The sequence below is a fragment of the Antechinus flavipes genome, chromosome 2 (genome assembly GCF_016432865.1).
Source record: "Antechinus flavipes isolate AdamAnt ecotype Samford, QLD, Australia chromosome 2, AdamAnt_v2, whole genome shotgun sequence".
Lineage (NCBI taxonomy): Eukaryota > Metazoa > Chordata > Mammalia > Dasyuromorphia > Dasyuridae > Antechinus > Antechinus flavipes.
In genome coordinates this window covers 323,202,015-323,223,511 of record NC_067399.1, presented here as the reverse complement: position 1 = coordinate 323,223,511, position 21,497 = coordinate 323,202,015, and the positions used below count along the sequence as shown (strand labels likewise).

General features: G+C 36.8%; 1 protein-coding gene across 1 annotated transcript in view; it reads right to left on the bottom strand.

Annotated features, from left to right (window-relative positions):
* The window catches only part of MAP3K9 (mitogen-activated protein kinase kinase kinase 9), a 118,486-nt gene extending 97,579 nt beyond the window's left edge, over positions 1–20,907 (bottom strand). Inside the window, exons 1-2 of the mRNA XM_051977681.1 lie at positions 19,334–20,907; positions 7,981–8,394 (exon numbers count right to left, since the gene is read on the bottom strand). Coding sequence (XP_051833641.1) covers positions 7,981–8,394; positions 19,334–19,748 — 829 coding nt within the window. The 5' untranslated portion in view covers positions 19,749–20,907. The remainder of the gene's footprint in view (positions 1–7,980; positions 8,395–19,333) is intronic.
* Positions 20,908–21,497: the final 590 nt, after the last annotated feature.

The following is a 21,497-nucleotide window of genomic DNA, read 5'->3' as shown; positions in this document are numbered from 1 at the left end:
GATATTCTAGCTTATCACACAGATTCAGCCATATGGTAAATAATACCAGTTTAGTAGTTACATATTACTTTAATGTTTGCAAAATATTTTACATATGTTATCTTATTTGAACCTCACAACAACCCAGTAAGATAAAGGTTGTTTTTATCCCATTTTACAGATGAGAAAATAGAGACTAAGAAGTTAAATGACTTGCCCAGCAGACAGCTATTAAATGACTCAGGCAATTTTCAAACTCAAGTCTGGCTGATTCAGAGTCCAGAAGTAAGGCCCTGTACCATAGCTGCCCCAGATTTGAAAGGGAATCAAATCCTTCCCGATCCTATCCCTAGTCCATCCCCCACCCTGTACTGTTTCCTATCCCCAAAGTCTCTTTACACAGTAAATTACAGAATGACAGAATCAGAAAGGTCTTTCAAGATCACTATTTCAATCCTTTTTACATATGACCATTTCTTTGGGTAATTCAAGCTTCAGGGGTTAAACTAAATAACTTCCATTTCTAATTTAAAGTCTTTGCCATTTGCTACTTCTAGCCAAATATTTTTCCATTAAGTGACAATGGCCTCCTGCCTGTTCCATGAACAAGACACCCTGTTTCTTAACTAAAGCATTTTCTCTCACTGTCCCCCAAGCTTGATACTTCTTCCTTCTCATCTTTACCCTTGCTTCCTTTAAGTGTCAGAATTCTATCTTTTAAAGGAAGCCATTCCCAACCCCTCTTAATCCTAGTATTTTCCCTCTATTAATTATTTGCTATTTATCCCACATGTAGTTTGTCTGTACATATGTTTGTTGTCTCCCTCATTAGATTGTAAGCAATTTGGGGGCAGAGACTGTCTCTTGTTTCTTTTTTTTTTTTTATCTCCAGAGCATAGTGCCTAGCATATAGCAGGTGTTTAATAAATTTTAAATATTGATAACTGATTTATTAATTATGAAATCATGGCTCAGAGAGGCTGTCACTTGCCCAAGGTTACACAATTAGTAAGATAGAAGAGTGTCTAGGTGGTGCAATGGATAGACTGCTAGGCCTAGAAGTAGGAAGATTCATCTTTCTGAATTCAAATCTAGCCTCAGACACTTACTAGCTACTAGTACTACATTACATTTTTAATATTTCTTCCTTTATTCTCTTAAGTTTATATAATCAATAAAACAGACTTTCCAGATTGAAAATATAACAATTTACTCCAGCAAGATAGAAGATGTTAGAGCTGGCCTCTGTATGTCTGTTTCCTGAAGACTAGCTTAGCTAAACTGAGAGATGCTCATTATTATAGCACAGAATGAAGAATTTTGTAGTCCCAGTGGTTCTCAAAGACCACTTACTTAATAGGCTGTAGAAAAATTAAATATTAATTGATGAATACAGTAGCCAGCCTCACCAGCAAAGTTAAATACATTTATATAACATTTCAATTTTTGAGTAAAAAAACTGAGACTGGAAGCAATCACACAGTTAGAAAGCAATAGAGATTATCTCTAAAGAGGAATGGAAGGAAAACTCCAAGAAATAACGTTACAGAACCTAGAAGTGATATCCCTTACTCTTTAAAAAAAAATGCCTAAGAGTAAACTTGTTTTATACTTTGATATCCATATTTCAAAACAATTGATTTTCTTTGTAATCTTATATATTTTATTGTAGGTGGAAGGAAGGAAGGAATGAAGGAGGGAGGGAAGGAAGGAGGGAAGGAAGAAGGGGAAGCAAGGAAGGAAGAGAGAAGGAAGGAAGGAGGGAAGGAAAGAAGGAAGGAAGGAGGCAGGGAAGGAAGGAAGGAGGGAAGGAAGGAGGGGAAGCAAGGAAGGAAGAAGGGAAGGGAGGAAGGAAGAAAGGAAGGAAGGGAGCAAAGGGAGGAGAGAAGGGAGGAAAAGGAGGGAAGGAAAGAAGGAAGGAACAGAGAAGATAGGGAAAGACAGAGGGAGGGAGAAAGAAAGAGAAAGAAAAATAGATTATGATTCTGAGAAAGAATCTTTGAGCTTCACATCAGACCCACAAAGGGGTCTGGGACACAAAAAGTTAAGAATCCCTGGTATAGTCAGAAAACTCAGAGCAGTAAAAAAGAATCCACTAACATTACAAGTTAGTTAATTTCAACCTAAATACCAGATTTGAGCTAGCCGATAAGAATATAGTGAGCCATAAAATTAATGACTGGAAAATACTTTGGGTGATAGAAAGAAAAAAGATGTCCCAGATCACTATTTCTCTGGGTCATCAAAACAGGAAAGGCTTAGAAGAACAAATCCCCAAGATCTAGAAGCACTAATTAACAATTATCTTGGCTCCCGATCCCTGCATCCCTCAAACTTTTGAGTCTGGGGCCACTTAGCAGCTACGTTTAAAGCCAGCATCACTAGGAATCTTGGATCAATTCTTTTTCTAAAGAAAGAAAACATGTAAGGATTCCATTGGTGGAGTAAGCAGAGAATAAGCAGAGATGCTGGCAACAATAATCTTGTGCTTATATGGTACTTCAGGGTTTACAAAGCACTTTATTATTTCATTTGATAATAATAAAAAATTCTAGAAAGTAAGTAATAGAAGTATTATTATTCCCCTTTTACAGATGAAGAAACATCCAGTCTCTGGCTCAATACTTGGTCTATTTTGTTGCCTACTGAGCTGCAGTTAGGATATCCTGAACATCTGGAAGAATAATAGCAAAACTGCCAGCCAAAGATTAAGATAGCCAGTCAGCTGTGACCAAGCTTCTGATAAAGCCAGCATGCCCAAAACTCTTGTTAATTAAAAACAACAATAAATGTTTGGTTGTTTATTTTTTTCTTTCTCATTGTTTTCTCTTTTTGATTTGATTTTTTTTTCTTGTGCAGTATGATAAATGTGGAAATATGTTTAGAAAAATTACACATGTTTAATCTATACTGAATTACTTGCTGTCTGGGGAGGGGAAGGGGACAGAAGGGGAAAAAGGGAGAAAAATTTGGAACACAAGGTTTTGCAAGGGTGAATGTTCAAAACTATCTATACATGTATTTTGGAAAATAAAAAACTATTATTAAAAAAAAAAAAACAGAAACTCATGGTGGTTCAATCAGAAGCTGGAAGGATAAAAAGAAAAACCAATGAGGCAAAAACAGAGAATCTACAACAATGAGATACAGAATAGACCATATTCCTTTTCCATAAACCAAGTCTAATCCAGACCACATCCTCACCTAAATCCACTAAAGCTGGGCTTTTCAACCTTTTTTTGGTGCCATGGATTTCTTTGGTGCGCATATTTTTAAGTGCAAAAAATGAGCTACATAGGATTGTAAAAGAAATTAGTTCATAGATCCTGGGTTAAGAACCCCTGTTCTACGCAGAGCATCTAACTATAATTGAGATTTAGACCTGGTTTTAGGATAGGGATTCTGAGTCACTTCTATATCATAGATCATTAGTTTGGGGAAGCCTATGAAACCCTTCTCAAAATAATGCTATAACATAACAAATATGGAAATATATTTTGAAGAATTACATGTGTTTAACCTATATCAGATTGCTTGCTGTCCTGGGGAGAGAGAGGGAGAAAATTTTGGAAGACAAAGTTTTGCAAAGGTGAATGTTGAAAACTATTTTTGCATAAATTTGAAAAAATAAAATATTATTATTAAAAAATGAAATAAAAATAAATTTTCCTATTTCCTATTTACATAGGATTACAAAGAATGATTTCATGGTTCCCGAGTTAAGAGCTCTTGGACTAGGGTATCTACATGGTACAATGGATAGAGCAGTGTCCCTGGAGTCTGGAGGACTTGAGTTTAACTGTTATCATTAGTTTAGATAACTAACTGTATAGTTCTGGGCAAATCACTGAATCTTCATTACCAATCAGTGCTTCTCAGAAGAAAAAAAAAGCAACACCTGGAATATGATGAATAATAATGACCTCCTAGTTAAATAATGATTTACCCCTGAGGTCCTTCCTCTGGTTAGTTGGTTCTTTTCCAGAGTAACCGAATTTCAGACAAATCTACATTCCTCTTCAAGTTCTACTCCTGACTTTCCAGATCTTTTCCTCCATGCACAGCAATTTCATCTCCCTGGAAGTCCATATACTAGCCATGTCTTTAAATTCTACTCCTGACTTTGGAACCTTGCTTCACTATGCTCCTACCTGGGTAATTTCTTCCTCTTCACCCCATCTCCTCTACTTTTCTCTTTTACTCTAGTCTTTCCCCATTGGACTATAAGCTCCCTGAGGTCAGGGACCACTTGTATTTGCATTCTCTAACACTTATCTTTGTGCCTGGCACAAAGCCCTATTAGATTGTAAGCTCCTAGTATTTGAAAGTAAACACCTATTTTAATTTTCCAAATTTCAGTCTAAAGAGCTTCCTTTCCCTCTCATATTGTCTTCCCCTATAGAATCTTAGGTGACAGGCTCCTCTCCATCCTAAAAAGTTTGTTCCCCAGATCAAAGGTGAACTTTTGAGAATGTCCAACTTTTCTCTCCTATTCTATTACAGATCCTAGGATGGAATAATTATCACTTCCCTCCATGACTCTTACCATTTCCATCCCAGTGATCAGTTTCTCTTTAATAAGAATCAGATCCAGAATAGAATTTCCTTCTAATTGGTTCTCATATTTTTTAAAGGATAAAAATCGTCATTCAAACAATACAATTAATTATTAGATGCTATGCTTTTTGCAAGAGAAAAAAGAACTTTAACTCATGTGTGGATAACTGCCATTCTCAATACAATCATTCCTTCATGCTGGAATTATAATCTGCTTTCTTAACTTTACTTATCTGTCCAAGTGATCTATAGTGTGTGTGTTTCTATGTGCACACATATACATATATATATGTATATGTGTACACATAGAAACACACACTAATTTACACACTTACAATACTCAGAAGTAATTCTGAGTATTGAGATATATGTGTGCATATATATATATGTACATGCACACATATATCTCAATATTCAGAATACCTCCTTAACAGGGATTTTGTAAAGAAAGCATGTTGTAAACTCTAATGCACTATATAAATATGCAATAAATGCAAAATTACAAAAAATTACAATAAATATGCAATATTAAAACTATTACTACCTCTACCACTACTTCCATGTCTATATCCACTAACACTCATAATGACTAAGAGAAAGTTTTTCAACCAAAAAAATATATTTCAGTATTTCCTTAGTATAGCTAGGAAACACATAGCTGTTTTGTCAATACTAATGGGGAATGACAGAGTGATATAAAAGTCAATGACAATGGATCTAAACTTTAAAAAACAATCATTAAGAGACTTATGATAGGTAATTCCATAGATAAAGGTAAAAATAGAGTAGTAGTGGGATGCATATACCATTAAAAAATTTACCTGAGCCCAAGACTATGGATTCTAATCCCCACTCATTTTTTTGCACCTTTACGCTTCTCAAAGACTAAATTAAGATATCCTATAGTTGCAAAATAGTGAATACAAAGTACATTGTACTATTAGCAAAGAACAAAAGATTGGTTTTTGTTTATTTGTTTTTTAATGATACTGCTAAAGGAAACAGAAGAAAAAGCCATCTCTTTTAGTAAATCTGCATAGTGTATACATAGTTATCAATAATCTTCTCTACTCCTTCCCAAATACATAATTAATCTCTAATCATTTCAGTAGTTGGAAGACATTGACCAGAGCCTGGAAAATCTTAGCATCTAACAAAACTGAAAGAAAGAAATCAATTCCCTTAAGTCTCCAAAGAGCAAACTCTTGACTGCCCACATCAACCCTGACTGTGGAGTCTTGTGGACTTTTTCTAAAAAAGTAAGACAAATAAAATTAAATGAAATTTTTAAAAACCTAAGTGACATCTTTTTTTCCCCCTGAGACAATTGGGGTTAGGTGATTTACCCAAGGTCACATGGCTAGGAGGTGTGTTAAGTGTCTGAGGTCAAATTTGAACTCAGGTCCTCCTGAGTTCAGGGCTGGTGCTCTAACCACTATGTCATCTAGCTGCCCCAGATACATCTTTTTAAAAATCAATTCAGCAGGACTTATCAAGAATGCCCTGAATTTCTGACCACTATTGTATTACACTGCAGTCCAATTTTTCTGAAGCTTAATGTTTCTCAAATGGCAACTCTCAGATTCATGGAGTGCTCAAAGGACAAAGGGAGAATTTTAGCTCTAAAAGTGAGAAGTCTCCTAGCTGAAAGAAAAATAGCAAGATTCTCACAATTGCCCCCAAAAAAAACTACCCACAGGATGATTTCATCTTTATAACAGCCTAGGTTCCTAAACATAAATCTCATAATAATTATATTTTATATTTATTTGTAGCTTTAAATTGTTCCTTAATTCCAAAAATCTTAAAACCTCCAACAGGCAAATTCTTAATTATTAAAGTCCCCTTGGGAGGCACATATTACTATCTGATCTTTTAAATGGAACAACTGAGGCACAGGGAGATGAGAGGAATTCTCCAACATCTTTCCACAAGATGAGGGTGAAAGAGAAAGTAAAATTTTTAAAACCTAATTCTGCAACCACAAATAACATTGATAACTTTATGTATCAAACAGGAATCTTTCCCATAGTCTAATTTGAAAACAAGGCCATTAGACAATGCAGCTTTGTAGAAAAATCTCTATGGCATTTTTCAGTTGATCTCCCAAAACTCTGGGGAAAATTGCAATTTCTCAGGTAACTTGAGGCAAGTGTAAATAAACCACTGGCATCCTGACGAAAAAAAAAAAACTGCTTTTATTGCAAATTAATTAAATTATTATTTTATCCTCTAATTTCACTATTTTTCATATTTCTGATATTGTAGGAAAAGAAAAGAAAGTATCTCAATGATGCCAATATTAACAGGAAACAAAACTTCTAAAATGATTTTTGAGAAGTCAAATTCTGAATATGATTAAAGCAGTTGGGTCCTAACGAGGAAAACTGCTGGGTTCATTTCCCTAAAAAATTAACTCAATTCCCTCCTGACAAGAGAAACACAGCATAGTTTTTTCCTCTGCATTGCATGGTGTAATGGGTAAAGTGATTAACTTAGAATCAGAAAAAAATTTGATTCCATCTTACTTCAAATCTCTTTGAAGTTAAACAATGCAATGGTGGGTAAATCACTTACCCCTTTTGGCTGAACTTGCTCAACCATGAAATAGAGGAGGCTGAATTAGATGTCCTCCATGGTCCCTTCCAATTCTAAATCTATGATCCAATGATCCCACAGATTTAATAGGGAGATATCTACTTCGCAGTATTGTTGTGAGGAATGTGTTTTATATATAAATGAATTTGAAAATAGAGAGCACAAATTCCAACAGAAGGGCATTCCCAGTCTTTGAATTCATCTAGCCAGGACCCCAAGGGCAAGGGTGACATGTTTTAGAATCTCATTTAAGTCAAAACATTTAAGTCATACATTTTGCTATTTCAATGTATGAATTCAGAATGCCTTACAAACTTACAGTACCTTTGGATTATCTGTTGGATAGTCACCAGATAGTTATGAGAATATATAACATCTGTAGGCTACCTAAAATTGCCCAAGTATGCACTATTGGACGATTCCTTTAAAATTACAAGCAAACAAGAATGGATTCATTTAACAAGCATTTATTAAATGCCTATTATGTGCAAAATACTCTGGGTGGTTTAGATAATGTACCTACTCCCTTTTGAGAAGTATGTAAACGAATTCACAAATGTCTTTTTTAAATAATGATCCACAAAAAAAGAAATTTAAAGTAGCAAAGAGAATTTGATAACACCATATGCATTATATGACATAACTACCAAATACCAATGATGCATAGTGTTTGTTCCATTTCCATATGTGCTCTATTCTTCCCTAGTACTCAAACCCCCTCATATTCACTCAAATAGGCTGCTTTCTGTGTGTAATTTTATCACAAATACATCAGAATCCATTTTATCCATGGATCTCATTTGGCTCCATGAACTTCCTTCCCCCCCACTCTTCCACCAGACTTACTGTTACTGGATTTGAGGTCCCGATGGATGATGGGGACTATCGCTTCATCATGCAGGTAGTTCATGCCCCTCGCAATCTGCACAGCCCAGTTCACCAATATGTCAGGAGGGATCCTCTTCCCCGATAACACTCGATTCAAGGACCCTCCACGGGCAAATTCCATAATCAAACAGAGATTGGGTTCTTTCAGGCACACCCCCCTCAGAGCAATGATGTTAGGGTGCTTTAGCATGGCAAAAAGTTTGGCTTCCTGACGAACATTTTCTATTGTCTGACTGATGTCCTCATCAGGGTCATGGCGAGCAGCTTTCACGGCAACTTCTTCTCCAGCCCAAAAAGCTCGATACACCTTTCCAAAACCCCCAATGCCAATGATCTCCTCCAGGGTCAGCTCTGCAAAGTCAATCTCTAATACTGGACAAGGAAAATAGAAGAGACAGAGGCATTAAGTCAAAATTATTCTGAAATAAATCATTTAATCATCAATTTGTAGATAGACCACTGATTTTAATCATGGAAATCTCACATGGAGATTTTTATTGTTATTAACTATTTCAGTAATATTTATAAAGAGAAACAATAATGGCAATTCTAAAATTTAACACAAGAAATTGTAGACCAGTAATAATCTGTATTACTAGTGCTATCTATTTAACTTGGCCCTAGACTTCACAAGAACCACATTTCTACACTGATTCTCCTTTAAAAACACAATTTCCTTCTAATGCCATGACACCAAAGCTTCATATAGGATGAATTATAATGTTTGTGCAGAGCTGAGAACATGAATTAAAGTTGTTGACTGCCATATAGGCGCTACCCTCAAAGCAAGATCTTTAAAGAAAAAAAAGAAAAAAAAATACTTAGTAATTACACATAAAGGATGCACTCAGGCTTCAAACAAGACAAATTGGGGGAAGAGGAGGGAGGAGCAAGAACATAGCTTAAATTCAATAAAAGCTATCAACCTTTATTAATCACTTGGAAAATATTTTACTAAGAGCTAGGGACAGAAAAAAAATTTAAAAAGAAACTCCTGCCCTTGAAAAGATTATTTTCTACAGAGGGGAAAGGGGAAAGGCAGGGATACTCCATGTAAATGGTTCTGTATACATAATAATTTTAGGAGAGAGAAAGCACTAACTGCTAAGTGATTCAGGAGTTTCCATAAGAGATGGTATGTGAGCTATGCCTTGAAGAAGTTAGGGATTCTAAGAGGGAAAAAGGAGAGAGCACTCTTCAGAAATCAATGCCAGGCTGTGCAAAGAAATAAGGTGGAGAAATGTAATGCTGAATTTGGGGAACAGCATGTAGGTCACTTTTGCTGAAGTATAAAGTGTATCAATGAAAATAATGTGCAATATGCCTAAAAAGATAAGGAGGAACCATATTAGAAAGAGGTCTAGATGTTAGGTTGAAGATCAAAAGCATAGTATTTTTCATGTTCTTTCATATTTTTGTGGATTTTTTTGTCTTTCTTCATAACATAACTAATATTGAAATATGTTTCGCATGATTACAAAATGTATAAATTATATCAAATTGTTTACTCTCTCAGGGAGAGGGGAGGTAAGTGAAGAAGGGAAAAATGTGGAACTCAAAATTTAAAAAAAAATTTTTTTAAACTTTCTTTACATGTAATTGGCAAAACAATTAAAACTATTATTTTCTCAAAAAATAAATAAGTAATTGTCAGGCTGAGTTTATATTTTATCCTATAAGCAATAGAAGTTACTACACAGGTAAATGACATAATCAGATATGAGTTTTATCTTTTTAGAGACAAGAGGGAATGGAAGCCCTCTTGTAATAGTCTCCTAGAGTGGTGATGAGGGCCTGAGCTATCACAATAACTGTCTGGGTGGAGAATATGAAACAGATATGAGAGTTGTTGTGAAAATAAGACTGGCAAGATTTGACAACTAGTTGGACTTTGAGGGTGAAGGGAGGGAAGAGCTAAGAAAGATTCTAAAGCAATTGGAAGAATGGTGGTGCCTTCAGTAGAAATAGGGAAATCTGGAAAAGAACTGAATCTGAAGTGAGGTCAGGAAATGGGGAGATAAAGGTAATAGAGGATGGATCTAAGATTTCCTTAATGCAGGGAATTCTCAAATGAGCAAACTCTTTCTTCCAAGGCAGATCTGCAGCTCCGAGTCTTAAGAATTGATTCTATCATTCATCCACCCAGCAAAACTGAGTTTAATCCTGCATGGGGGGGAGGAGGGAGAAAAATGGGCATTCAGTGAAATAGGGTACTTCTAAGCAATCCTAATAAAAATACCAGAACTAAATAAAAAACTTAACTTTCAAATACGAAATACAAAAGAAGCATAAAAAAGAAATAAGGGATTTGATAAAGTTAAATTTTTTATTACTACATGGGAAAATGATATTTATGATTCCTAAAAACTTTCTCATTATTAGGGCAGTTAGAAGGAGTATAGATAGGAAGCAGAGGTGTGAGTTGCGATAGTATAATCATCTAAAAAAATATTTAAATAAGGAAATAAGTTTAAATAAGAAAAAAGTTGACTCTATCATTAAAAGGTCAAATGACTTGGCCAGAGACGCATAGGCAATATATGTCAGAAGCAAAATTGAACCTAAGATCCAAGGCAAGCTCTCCATTCACTACATTGAAAGGGAGGATATGAGTTCTTTTAAGACATGTTGAATTTTAAATCAATCAATAAATCAACAAGCATTTTGTAGGCGCTAGGGATATAAAAAGTAAAAGCAAAACAATATTTACTCTTAAGGAGTTTACATTTGATAAAAGGAAACAACATGCACATATAAATAAGTATATGAAAATAAAATTATTAGGTGTTGGTACCAGAACCTTATAAGGAGGGAAAGAATTGGAGAAACTTCTTAGAAATTATACTTGAGAAGACCATATAAGGAAACCAACCTATTCCAAGAAGAGAGTAGGGAGGGTAATCCAGGCACAGGAAAACTACAGTTAAGAAATATCCCCTTGTAGTTTCTCAACCACAATGTAAGTTCCTTCTTTCAGAGCAAAACTTTCTTTTGATTTTGCTATGTAAATTAACATCTGATACTTCCTGCTTATCATACAGCAATGGGATTCTCATGAAAAAGAGAATCATTCCTCAATCTAATCAAGATGAATGGTTAACAGAACAACTAGCTAGAAGAGAACAATGATGAGGAAAAGGAGGTAGAAGTGAAAGAGGAAGAGGAAGGTGGCGATGATGATGATGATGATAATTATGGCAATGATAATACATTTCTAGCAATTTAATGTTTACATGGAAACATGGAAGATGGCACCTGAGCAATGTCTTGAAGAAGCCAGGGATTTTAAGAGGGAAAGGCAAGGAGAAAGGCACTACCTACTTTATTTTTATTTGAGGATCACTTTATACAAGTCTTTGTAAAACAGTGTTCACTTGTTCTCTCTGTATATGTGTATATACGCAATATACATACATACATATACATAAATATATACATTCACTTATATTAATACACACACACATGAAGCCTAAGAGTCACTAATGGCTTTTAAACCTAGCTCATGTTTGCTGTGGACAAATGAATAGAATCAGCATAATTTCCTTGCTCTGTTGCTGCTTAGGCAATTCTTCTCTCTTAGTGAGTGGCTGATGTGGCTATTTGCCAAACTGCTGCAAAGCAATGGTCTTACAAAGCTGGTAGTTGCAGGAGGCCAACTAAAACTTTAATGCATAATCTTACACATATTACACAGCATTCATGTCTAAGAGAATCACTGCAAGAAACTGGGATAACACAAAGGACCTTCTACTTAATTATAAGAAGTCCTGACTTACTGTTTGCCCTTGCAGAGTTATATTTGTTAATTTTGAGGTAGCCAAGATAATTAATGAAATTATAGATTTAGAACTGGAGGGAACTATGCCTCTAGGATACAACACAAGATCTGGAGTCAGGAGTCAGGAAAAAAATTTAACTCAAATACACCTTAAGTAATTTCTAGCTGAGTGGTCCTAGGTAAGATACCAATGTCTCCTCATTTATAAATTAGGGGTAATAATAATATCTACCTCACAGGGTTGTTGAGGGGATCAATCAGGAGGCAGCAAGGCATAATGGATAGTCAGGAAAATCTGATTTCTTCCTACTTCTGAAACCTCCTAATTGTGTAACCATGGGTAAATCACTAAATCTCTCAGGGTGAATTTTCTTATCAGTAAAATGAGAATAATGCCTACAGTACCATACTCACAGAGTTATTGTGAGGTTCAATTAAAGTATATAAAATACTTTGCTTATATACATATAAGCAAATATATACATAAACATATACATATATTATATATATTGTTCAAATCATCACTACTACAATTATCATTATCTTCTTCTCTATAGTAACCCCATTAGTGCTAAAATATTTTTAAATAAAATACTGACACAATAAAACTCATATAGAAGAATCTAGGGTGAAATTTGCTGTGTAACACACAGAAAATCAAGGATTGAAAAAATAATATTTCACTTTTCCATTATGCTTACAGTTTGGAAAATACTGTGAGGATAATGAAAAGAACATTGTATTTGGAGTCAGAAAATCTGAGATCAAGTACTAACTCTGACACTTAACACCCTGGTGAAGTTATGGCAGTCATTTAACATTTCTTAGCCTCAATTTCCTTGAAAATATAACAAGTGAATTAGATCAGGTGATTTTATAGGTTCAGTTCTAAATCTATGATCTCATTAATCATCCTACAGGCTTTTCAATATTAAAAAAATTAGTGAATTCAATTTTTCAAGAAAAAGCAACAAATAAATTGAGACATAAAAATAAAAGCAAAGACCAGATACAAAATCTCTTGAAATAAAAAATTTAGAAATAAAATTCAGAATTATTCCTAAGCCACTTGGCAGATGACTTATATACAGACATTATTCCTTTCCAAACAGTGTGTCAGTAAGGCCATTAGTGCACAAGTGTAATCACCTTCTCTTTTGTTCTAACTACTGATGATTTTCAAAGACTTTATAAATCATTCTCCCTTGTTTAAGGTATAGCTTTCATGTCTTAACATTGCCTTCCTTTCATCTCAATTTTGTTATATGATTGGCAGTTTATGCAGAAACCACTCTTAAAATAAAATTAGTTGACTTTTCTGCATTTAAGATGCAGAAAGATGGTGTGCCTTGTCCAAAAGAAGGAAAATGCTTAAAAGTTTCAACCTTATTAAAAAAAAAAAAGGAAAAGAAACCTATTGACCTTAATCTCAGCTGACTAAGACTCAGTTGACTAACTTCAACTGGCCTTTACTGAAAAAATGCAGTCCATTTATTCTCTCTTAATTAAGTCATGGGGTTCTATATATCCTGTCCCAATCTCTCATCTGAGCTTCAGCTCTCCATAATTAACTGCCTATGGTACATTTCAAACTTTATATCCCAGAAATATCTCAAACACAAAACAAGTGTCTTCAAACTACAGTAGGTCTCCTTTTTTGCATTTAAAAAATATAAAAACTATTCTTAGTTTGAAGACAGGCTCTCCAGTTGTAAGTTGCCAATCTCTGCATTATAAATCAAATATGTCCAAAACTGAAGTCATTTCCCCCAAACCTTCCCCTCTTCTAAACTTCCCTATTTCTGCTAAAGGCACCATCATTCTCCAAGTCTCTTAGGCTTGTAATAATGGAATTGTCTTTTGTCACTCTCCCTCACTTCATACATCTAATCAATTGCCAAATTATGCCATTTCTAAAATCAAAATCTAACCTCTCCTGTCTACTCATACTATTATTACCTTATCACCACTAACTTAGATGTTTGTAACAACCTCAAGTTTCTCTCCATTCCAGCCCATCCTATACACTCTATCCAAAGTATTTTCCTTAAGCACAGACCTTCACCACCTTGCTCAATCAACTCCAATGGCTCCTAATTGCCTGTAAGATAAAACAGAAAGGCTTTGAAAGCCCTTCCTAGCCTAGTCTCAATCTATCTTGCCAGTCTCATTGTACATTACTCTCTATACCACATTCTGAAATCCAGCCACCTGACTTTTTTTTCTCAAAATATTCCATCTTTCATATTTATACCTTTGCACTGACTATATACACCATGCCTGGAATGATTTTTGTCCACATCGCCACCTGATAGATATACTCTTTTTCTTCAATACTTAGATAATGTTTTTAGCTAATAGTAAACTTGAATTTTAATACTTTCTATTTGCTATTTATATTATTTCAGTACACTGAAATGCATGCACATACACACACACACACACACACACACACACACACACACACACACACATTTTCTCCTCAATAGAATGTTAATTCCTTCTGTTAGAAATTACTTCAGTTTTTGCATTTGTAGCCCCAGAACACAGAATAGTGTCTGTTACACAGTGGACACTTAATAAATGCATGTTAATTTATTGATATTCAGAAAGGCAGAATTTTATCAATGTCAATTGTGCAGATGCTGCTGTGGGTGCTGAAGGAACAGCTCCTCAGGTTCCATCATTCAGAAGAAAAAGAAAGAGAAAGAAGACTACATGGAAAAAATGCAGTAAACACTTCTTTGGTTATAAAAACTTTAGTTTCTTGTTTCATATTTTATGGAAACATTACGTGCGTTCTGTGTTAACTTTGAGATTGATGACCAGGTTGAATAAGAGAATATATGAAAAATAATAACAATGAAAAATGACTTTTTCTAAGAAGACACTTCACTGATATTTTTGGGGGGAGATTATGGCTTATTATTTTGCAAAATTAACTTTTCTTTTCTGTTCTTATAAAATTTTAGTGCTGGTTTTAAACAGGAATCAAGTCATGAAATTTTCAACACAAGCTGCAGCTCAGTAAACTTTCATAAAATAAAAACCATATTTGTTTCATTTGGGGGTTGGGTTATATTCCCCACTCTCCAGATCATGTGCAATAATACAAACACATTTTAGCATGCTCAGAGCAAGTGAGCTGAAGATTCCCTAGAATTTGCTCATTCTACAAAGAAATACTTAAAGATGCTCATAATTAAAATATAAAGTATATTGAAACCTCCTTTTTGTTTTCTACTCATATAATAATAAAAGTGTACGTTAGCAAATACACTGAATGTATGCTCTATTTGAAAGAAAAAGAAAAACATTTCTTGTCAGGAAAAAAAAAATTAGTCCACTGGACTAGAGAGCGCAATAAAACAATTTAAACAAAAGATTTTTTTTTTTTTAATCATTAAGAAAAGCCTCTGGGTTATATATGTCAAACCTACTGGGAACCAAACTCTATTACTTAGGTTGACTATAAATAAAATAAAAACTTACTCTATTGTATATAAAGTAATAGATATGTGTGTACTCCATAAAGTTAAAAGTGAAATAACACTGTAAGATGATAGTATCAATAACTTAATTATTCAAAACAGCCTCCCTGGATCTTTCCTCTTCTAGTATCTTCCTTTTCTAAACCATCTTCACACTTCTGCTAAATATTCTTACAATTAAGATTTGATCATGTCACCTCCCCACTCAAAAATCCAGTATCTATTGTTTCTGAAAAAAAATTTCCTCAGCCTAGCACTCAAAGTCCTCCACATTTTGACTCCTCAGTATTTCTCAAGTATTGTTGCATATTATTCTCCTCTCCAGACTCTGTTTCAGTCAAACTTCCCTCTAGCCAGACATTTCCTGTACGTGATATGTACATATGTACATTTTCTGTACATATTTCATCTTCTCCCTCTGTACATTTGCCTAAGTGGCCCCTAAGGCCAGACTGCCCTTCCTCCTCACTTCAGCCTCTCACAACCTCTACATTTCTTCAAAGCACAATTTAGTTGCTACACACAACCTTTCCTCATCTTTCTGATCATTAGCACTTTCTCTCCTTGAAATTACTTGTATTACTTTATGTGTATTTTGTATTTACTCTTACTTATATTGAATCTTCTAGTCAAATAGAAGTTCCTAGTCAAATAAGAGGCAAAAACCGTTGGAGGGAAGGGTCTTTGTAGATCCCAGAACTAACAAGTGCTTTTGTACAAAGTAAGTATTGAACAGATGTTTGTTGAATTGAATTTCTTAATCAAACAAAACTTGGGGAATTCTTGTCATCCATATTTGAATAGAGTTTGATGATGAGAAAATTTTATTTTAAAACACCAACATTCAAAACTAAAATGTATAGTCCTCAAGTTCTTTGATGTAGAGGACTGAAACTATTGGATTGATACACTGAGGTCAGGACTGCTGAGAACTTGAGGCTAACTACTGATTGGACAATACTCTATGGGCATATGCTTGGAAAATGGTCCTTTCCACTATCCATACTGGCTCAATGATTGGTGTATAGAGGATTGTAGGAGGGACTAGGAGGTGGAGTAAAAGCTAGCCAGGGTCATACACTTGGTAGTAGAAGAGGGGGATGGTGGTCGCAGAGATTCTGCTTCCATCCTGTTCAATCCTGCATAAGGGGACCAAGAATAAAGATTAGGGACTTTTGCTTATCCTGACTTTAGCTTATTCTGGGGTGTCCTGGATGCTAGCGGAGTTGTTACACTTTAAGATTTTCCACACAATGTTCTTAAAGTTCAATCACAAATGGACATCTATCCAGAAAAAATTCTGAGGTAGTCCAAAGAAAGAATTATTAGTAATTTTATCCCACCCCCAGGTTTCTGGTGACATAGATGTCCATTTTTATTTTCTATATAATATAAAATGACCACCTAGGACTGATAACTTCTAAAGGACAACACCCACTTGCTGTCAATCTCCAGAAACATGATTAGGACCAAAGGAAAGAATTCACAAGAGTTTTGTCTAGAACTATATGACCTCAGTCTCCAAAAGGTATTTATTCCAGTAACATTCCTCAAAGTCCACTGAACAAAGTCAATTCTTCCCATCTTTGTGAACAAGATGAGAATCACTCTATTTCCTGGATCTTCTTCACTACTAAAGCTCAATCAGTTTTATTCTGGGGGAATCTTGTAAGACCCAAATTTGACTCTTCTGTTTTTAGTAGAGGAAAAACTCCTAAAATGATACAATGGCAATGTACCTATTCATAGAACTCAGGATCATTTTTATCTTCATATCTATCCAGTGCAGACCACAGCAACATATTTCAGAAGCCATGGAATGGAAGACAATGAAGAAAAATGAACTTTTTAGTATGAACTAAATACTCAATTCAAACTTTTCCAAGAATTTAGGTGCAATTCAATTAGATAAACATTTATTAAGAATCTGCTATGAGTCAGGTTCATTGTATCCTGAGTTCTCTCTATCTTAATTTTAGGCAGACCCTAATAATGATCAAAGATTTCAGAAACAGAAAACATCAAACTCTGATTTTAGTCACTAAAATGACCAGGGTCATCTAACATGCTCATTCACTTCTTTCTCTGCCATATTACCAAGTTTGCCATTAAATACATCTGACAGCATGCAGCTCTCAGCAGGCTTTTAGCCCAATGGACTTAATACTTGAACATCATTCACAAGAATTCTTTTCAGATTCAAAAATTATAAAGATCAAGATGAAGCCATATGTAGTGATAAATTCAAAGAAGCAATGAGGGGAGGTTAAAACTTTTGGAGATCCCAAATTGAGGTCAAAAAGAAGAAAAGAATGAACGATTTCTGATTTTGTTCTAAATTTCCACCATCACATAGGATATAAGTATATATATAGGACCAAATTATAAACTACTTTTGTGGAAATAAGTTACAAACCAAGAGCCAAGAGAGTAGTTTCACAATAGAGATTAAGTTAAACACTGAACATTTAAGTACTGATAACAACATTCTTGCTAAGAACCTGTGTTTTCCTTTTATTCTAAAGGTCAACTGGGATATGAAATATGTTGTAAATGTTAATAAGAAGTAAAAATATTCAATACTTGTGATTCTAAATTTATAACTTGAAAATACCTTCAAAAGGGACCTTTTTCTTTACAAAGAAGGAAACTGATAGTCCAAAAGATCAGGTGACTTTAAAACTATCAAGACCCTAAGTATGAGAGGTAGGGGCAGGTAGATGGGAAAATGGATACAGTACTGGCCCTGAAGTCAGAAGGACCTGAATTCAAATACCGCTTCAGACATTTAATACTTCTAGCTCTGTGACCCTGGGCAAGCCACTTAACCCCAAATGCCTCAAGAAAAAAAAAACCAGAGGTAGTATTTGAACTTAGGTGCTCTCATGGCCTTTTCAATTTAAAAAAAAAAAAAAAAGTCAAAGCATCCAAAGAAGCATTTCAGATTTTTTTTTAAATCTTGTAATTTTTGCCTTCTGTCTTTTAAAAAATGACTAGCATTGGCTGAGATTCCAGTGGTAATTTAGGTCCACGGAGTTATCAGATGTGGGCAAAGGACTGAGGATAACTGAAAATTCAGGACAGTGAGAAGAATACTATGGATAACTATTGATCATGATTTATCATGAGAAAAACTTGTTTTAAAAAACAAGTATTACTGTAGGCAGAGAGAGCAAGAAATATTTCTAAAAGTTCTTTAAATCGCAGACTAAAAAACAACAACAACAAACAGCAGGTGAGTTAAAGAACTGGAATTCAGGCAAAGAACTTTGAAATTGAGATACATTTTCCCAACTCATCACTTCTTGGGACATCATTCACCCAATGAGGCCCCTGAAGATACAGCTTCTTTGCTGTAGAAATGAGTCAAAAAAAAAAAAAACTATACAATATTTCACAGATGTTTTAGCTTTGAAGAAACCTGGGATTCAATGAACTTTTCAACTCAACCCTGCCTTGGACTCCCCAATCTTCCTTACAGCAAATGCCTATGCAGGGTGGAGAAGAGGAGGTTAGTGGATCTGATGACTAAGATCCTCACAATATTGATGTCATGAAAAGAGCACCAGCTCCATTAGTAGCTGTGTGACCTTAGGCAAGTCATTTTTTCATGGATTCTGAATGTTGTAAAAAGGAGTAGTATACTAGATAACCTCTAAGATTACTTTAAACACCTAAGTCGTTATGAGTTTACTATTAGCCACTTGCACAGTACAGGGTGAAAGGCTCCCCTAACTAGGACTTGACTTTGTGAGGGGTAAGTCACAGTAGGTGGTAGTCCCATCAAAACTGAGAAGGCCCAAAGCCTGAGTGAGATACAAGAATCGGCCTGCGCACCATGGATCTTATCTATGACACTACCAAGCCCCTGCACCCGGCGCAAGCGCGCACCAGCTAGGTTAGTTGCTTTCCCAGGGGTAACCTACCCCCACTCCCAGCAACCTTCCTGCCCCAATCCACCCACTAGGGCCAGGCCCCTCCCGTCCACCGCGGCATTTCCAACCCTCCAGTCTTTTGACTGTCTGTCCCGCCTTGTCCTTACAGTGGATGGCTGGGTAGCAGCTGGGGTCTTCCCCGCCGGGCTGGCAGCGGCTGGAGAAGGCGCTCCGAGGGGTCACGTAGTTGCTGGGGAAGATGCCCACCCGCTGGTTCAGCTGCCCAGTCCACCAGCCCTCGTCGCCGGACACCTGCGAGTCCTTGGACAGCACTTCCACCACATCGCCCAGCCGCAGGGTCAGCTCGTCCTCGCCCGCAGCCTCGTAGTCGAACACCGCGGTCCAGAAGGGCAGTGGTGGCTCGGAGCCCAGCTCCTCTGCTACTGCCACGGCCACCGCCGCCCCCTCCTCTTCTTCCTCTTCCTCCTCCTCCTCGCCCCCGGCCCCGGCTCCATCCTCCCCGGGCGGGGCGACGGCAGCAGCGCTCGCCAGGCAGCCGAGAAGCGCGCGGGAGGGATCCATGGAGCGGGAGATCCATGGAGCGCAGGAGCCGCCGCTGCCTATTGTTCATGCGGCTCCGCGGAAGCTGGGGGACCCCTCCCCCGAAAGCAGCGGCGGCTGCAGGTAGAGTGGAAGGTGGCGGAATAGGGCAGGACTGGGGGACGGGGTAGGGGATGTGGAGGGAGAAGCCCTCGAGATGTCCCGGCCCAAAGAGCCCTTACTGTAGCACAGGGGCCGGGCCGGATCCCCCGCCTTCCCTCTTCCACCTCTTCTTCCTCCTCCTCCTCCTGTTTTACCTCCACCACACAGGGGTGGTGGGGTGGGAGGGGTATTGGGTGGGAGAGAACCCGATCATGAAGCCAGCGCTGCCAGCTCTCCTGCCCAGAGCCGCTCCCGGTTCCTCAGTCCTCCCTTCTCTACTCCCCTCCCCACCCCTTTCGTCCTGTCTTCCTAGCCCAGGCTGCACGCCCAGGACCACCTGACACCCACTCCGCCCCGCCCAACCCTGCGGACTAACTGGGGCGGGGATGGAGGACCGGGTAGCAGGCGGGGACTACTGCCCCACCTCCAACGCCCGGTTTCTGCCAGCTTCCCTTCCCATTGGCCACAGAAATCCTGGGTCCACAGGTTATACTAGTTCTGATTGGAAATATCCTTTCCCCCTGCTACCCGCCCCTCAACTGCTCCCCTCCCATCTACTCTCCATCCCTAAAGAAAGCACGCCTCCTCCGCAGGAGAGTCTCCGCCCCCCCCCTTCTGGTTTCTCATTCTCAAACCCATGGATCAACCCTTCCCCCTAAGCCCATTGGCCGGTGTCAGATTCAACCATTGGTGAGAAGCACCTGTCGATTAACCGTGAACGTACAATTCTCCTCAAGTGAAGAGAACGTAAATTTCATTGGACAGGCTAAGACAGACGGGTGTGTTCTGATAGGTAATAATCCACCCTCCATTCAGGATTTAGTAAGAAAGCTGAAAGAAAGCAGTTTCTTTGTTTGCAGGGAATTGAATCGGAATCTTTTTTGAACTTCACCTAAAGAGCTTTCTCCATTCCACCTTGGGAGGCTCTTCCTTCATATCTCTTTTACATTTAGATTGATTTCCTACTCACTTCAGACCTTCAACTCTTGCTCTTTAATGAGGTTAAAACTAATCTACATTTGTCCATTTTCTTATCTCTATAACTTTTCCATTTGCAGACCAGCCCTTGGAGTTTGGTAGGTAGGTTTTTGGGTTTTGGTTTTTAATTTTTAATAATAGCTTTTTATAAATAAATAAATAAAAAATAAAAATAATAAAAATAAGAGCTTTTTATTTTCAAAATACATGCAAAAAAAAAAGTTTTCAACATTCACCCTTGCAATCTTGTGTTCCAATTTTTTCTCCCTCCCTTCCTTCATCACCCTTCCCTAGACAGCAAGTAATCCAATATAAGTTAAATATGCGCAATTCTTCTAAATATATTTCCACATTTATCATTCTGTACAAGAAAAATCAGATGAAAAAGGAAAAAAATGAAAGAAAAAAAAGCAAACAACAACAAAAAAGGGGAAAATACTATGTTGCGATCCACATTCAGTCCCCATAGTCTTCTTTCTGTATATAGGGGGCTCTCTCCATCATAAATCTATTGCAATTAGCCTAAATCATCTCCTTGTAGAAAAGAGCCAAATCCATCAGAGTTGATCATTGCATAATCTTGTGGTTGCTGTATTCCATGTTCTCTTGGTTCTACTCCATTTAGCATCAGTTTACATAAATCTCTCTAGG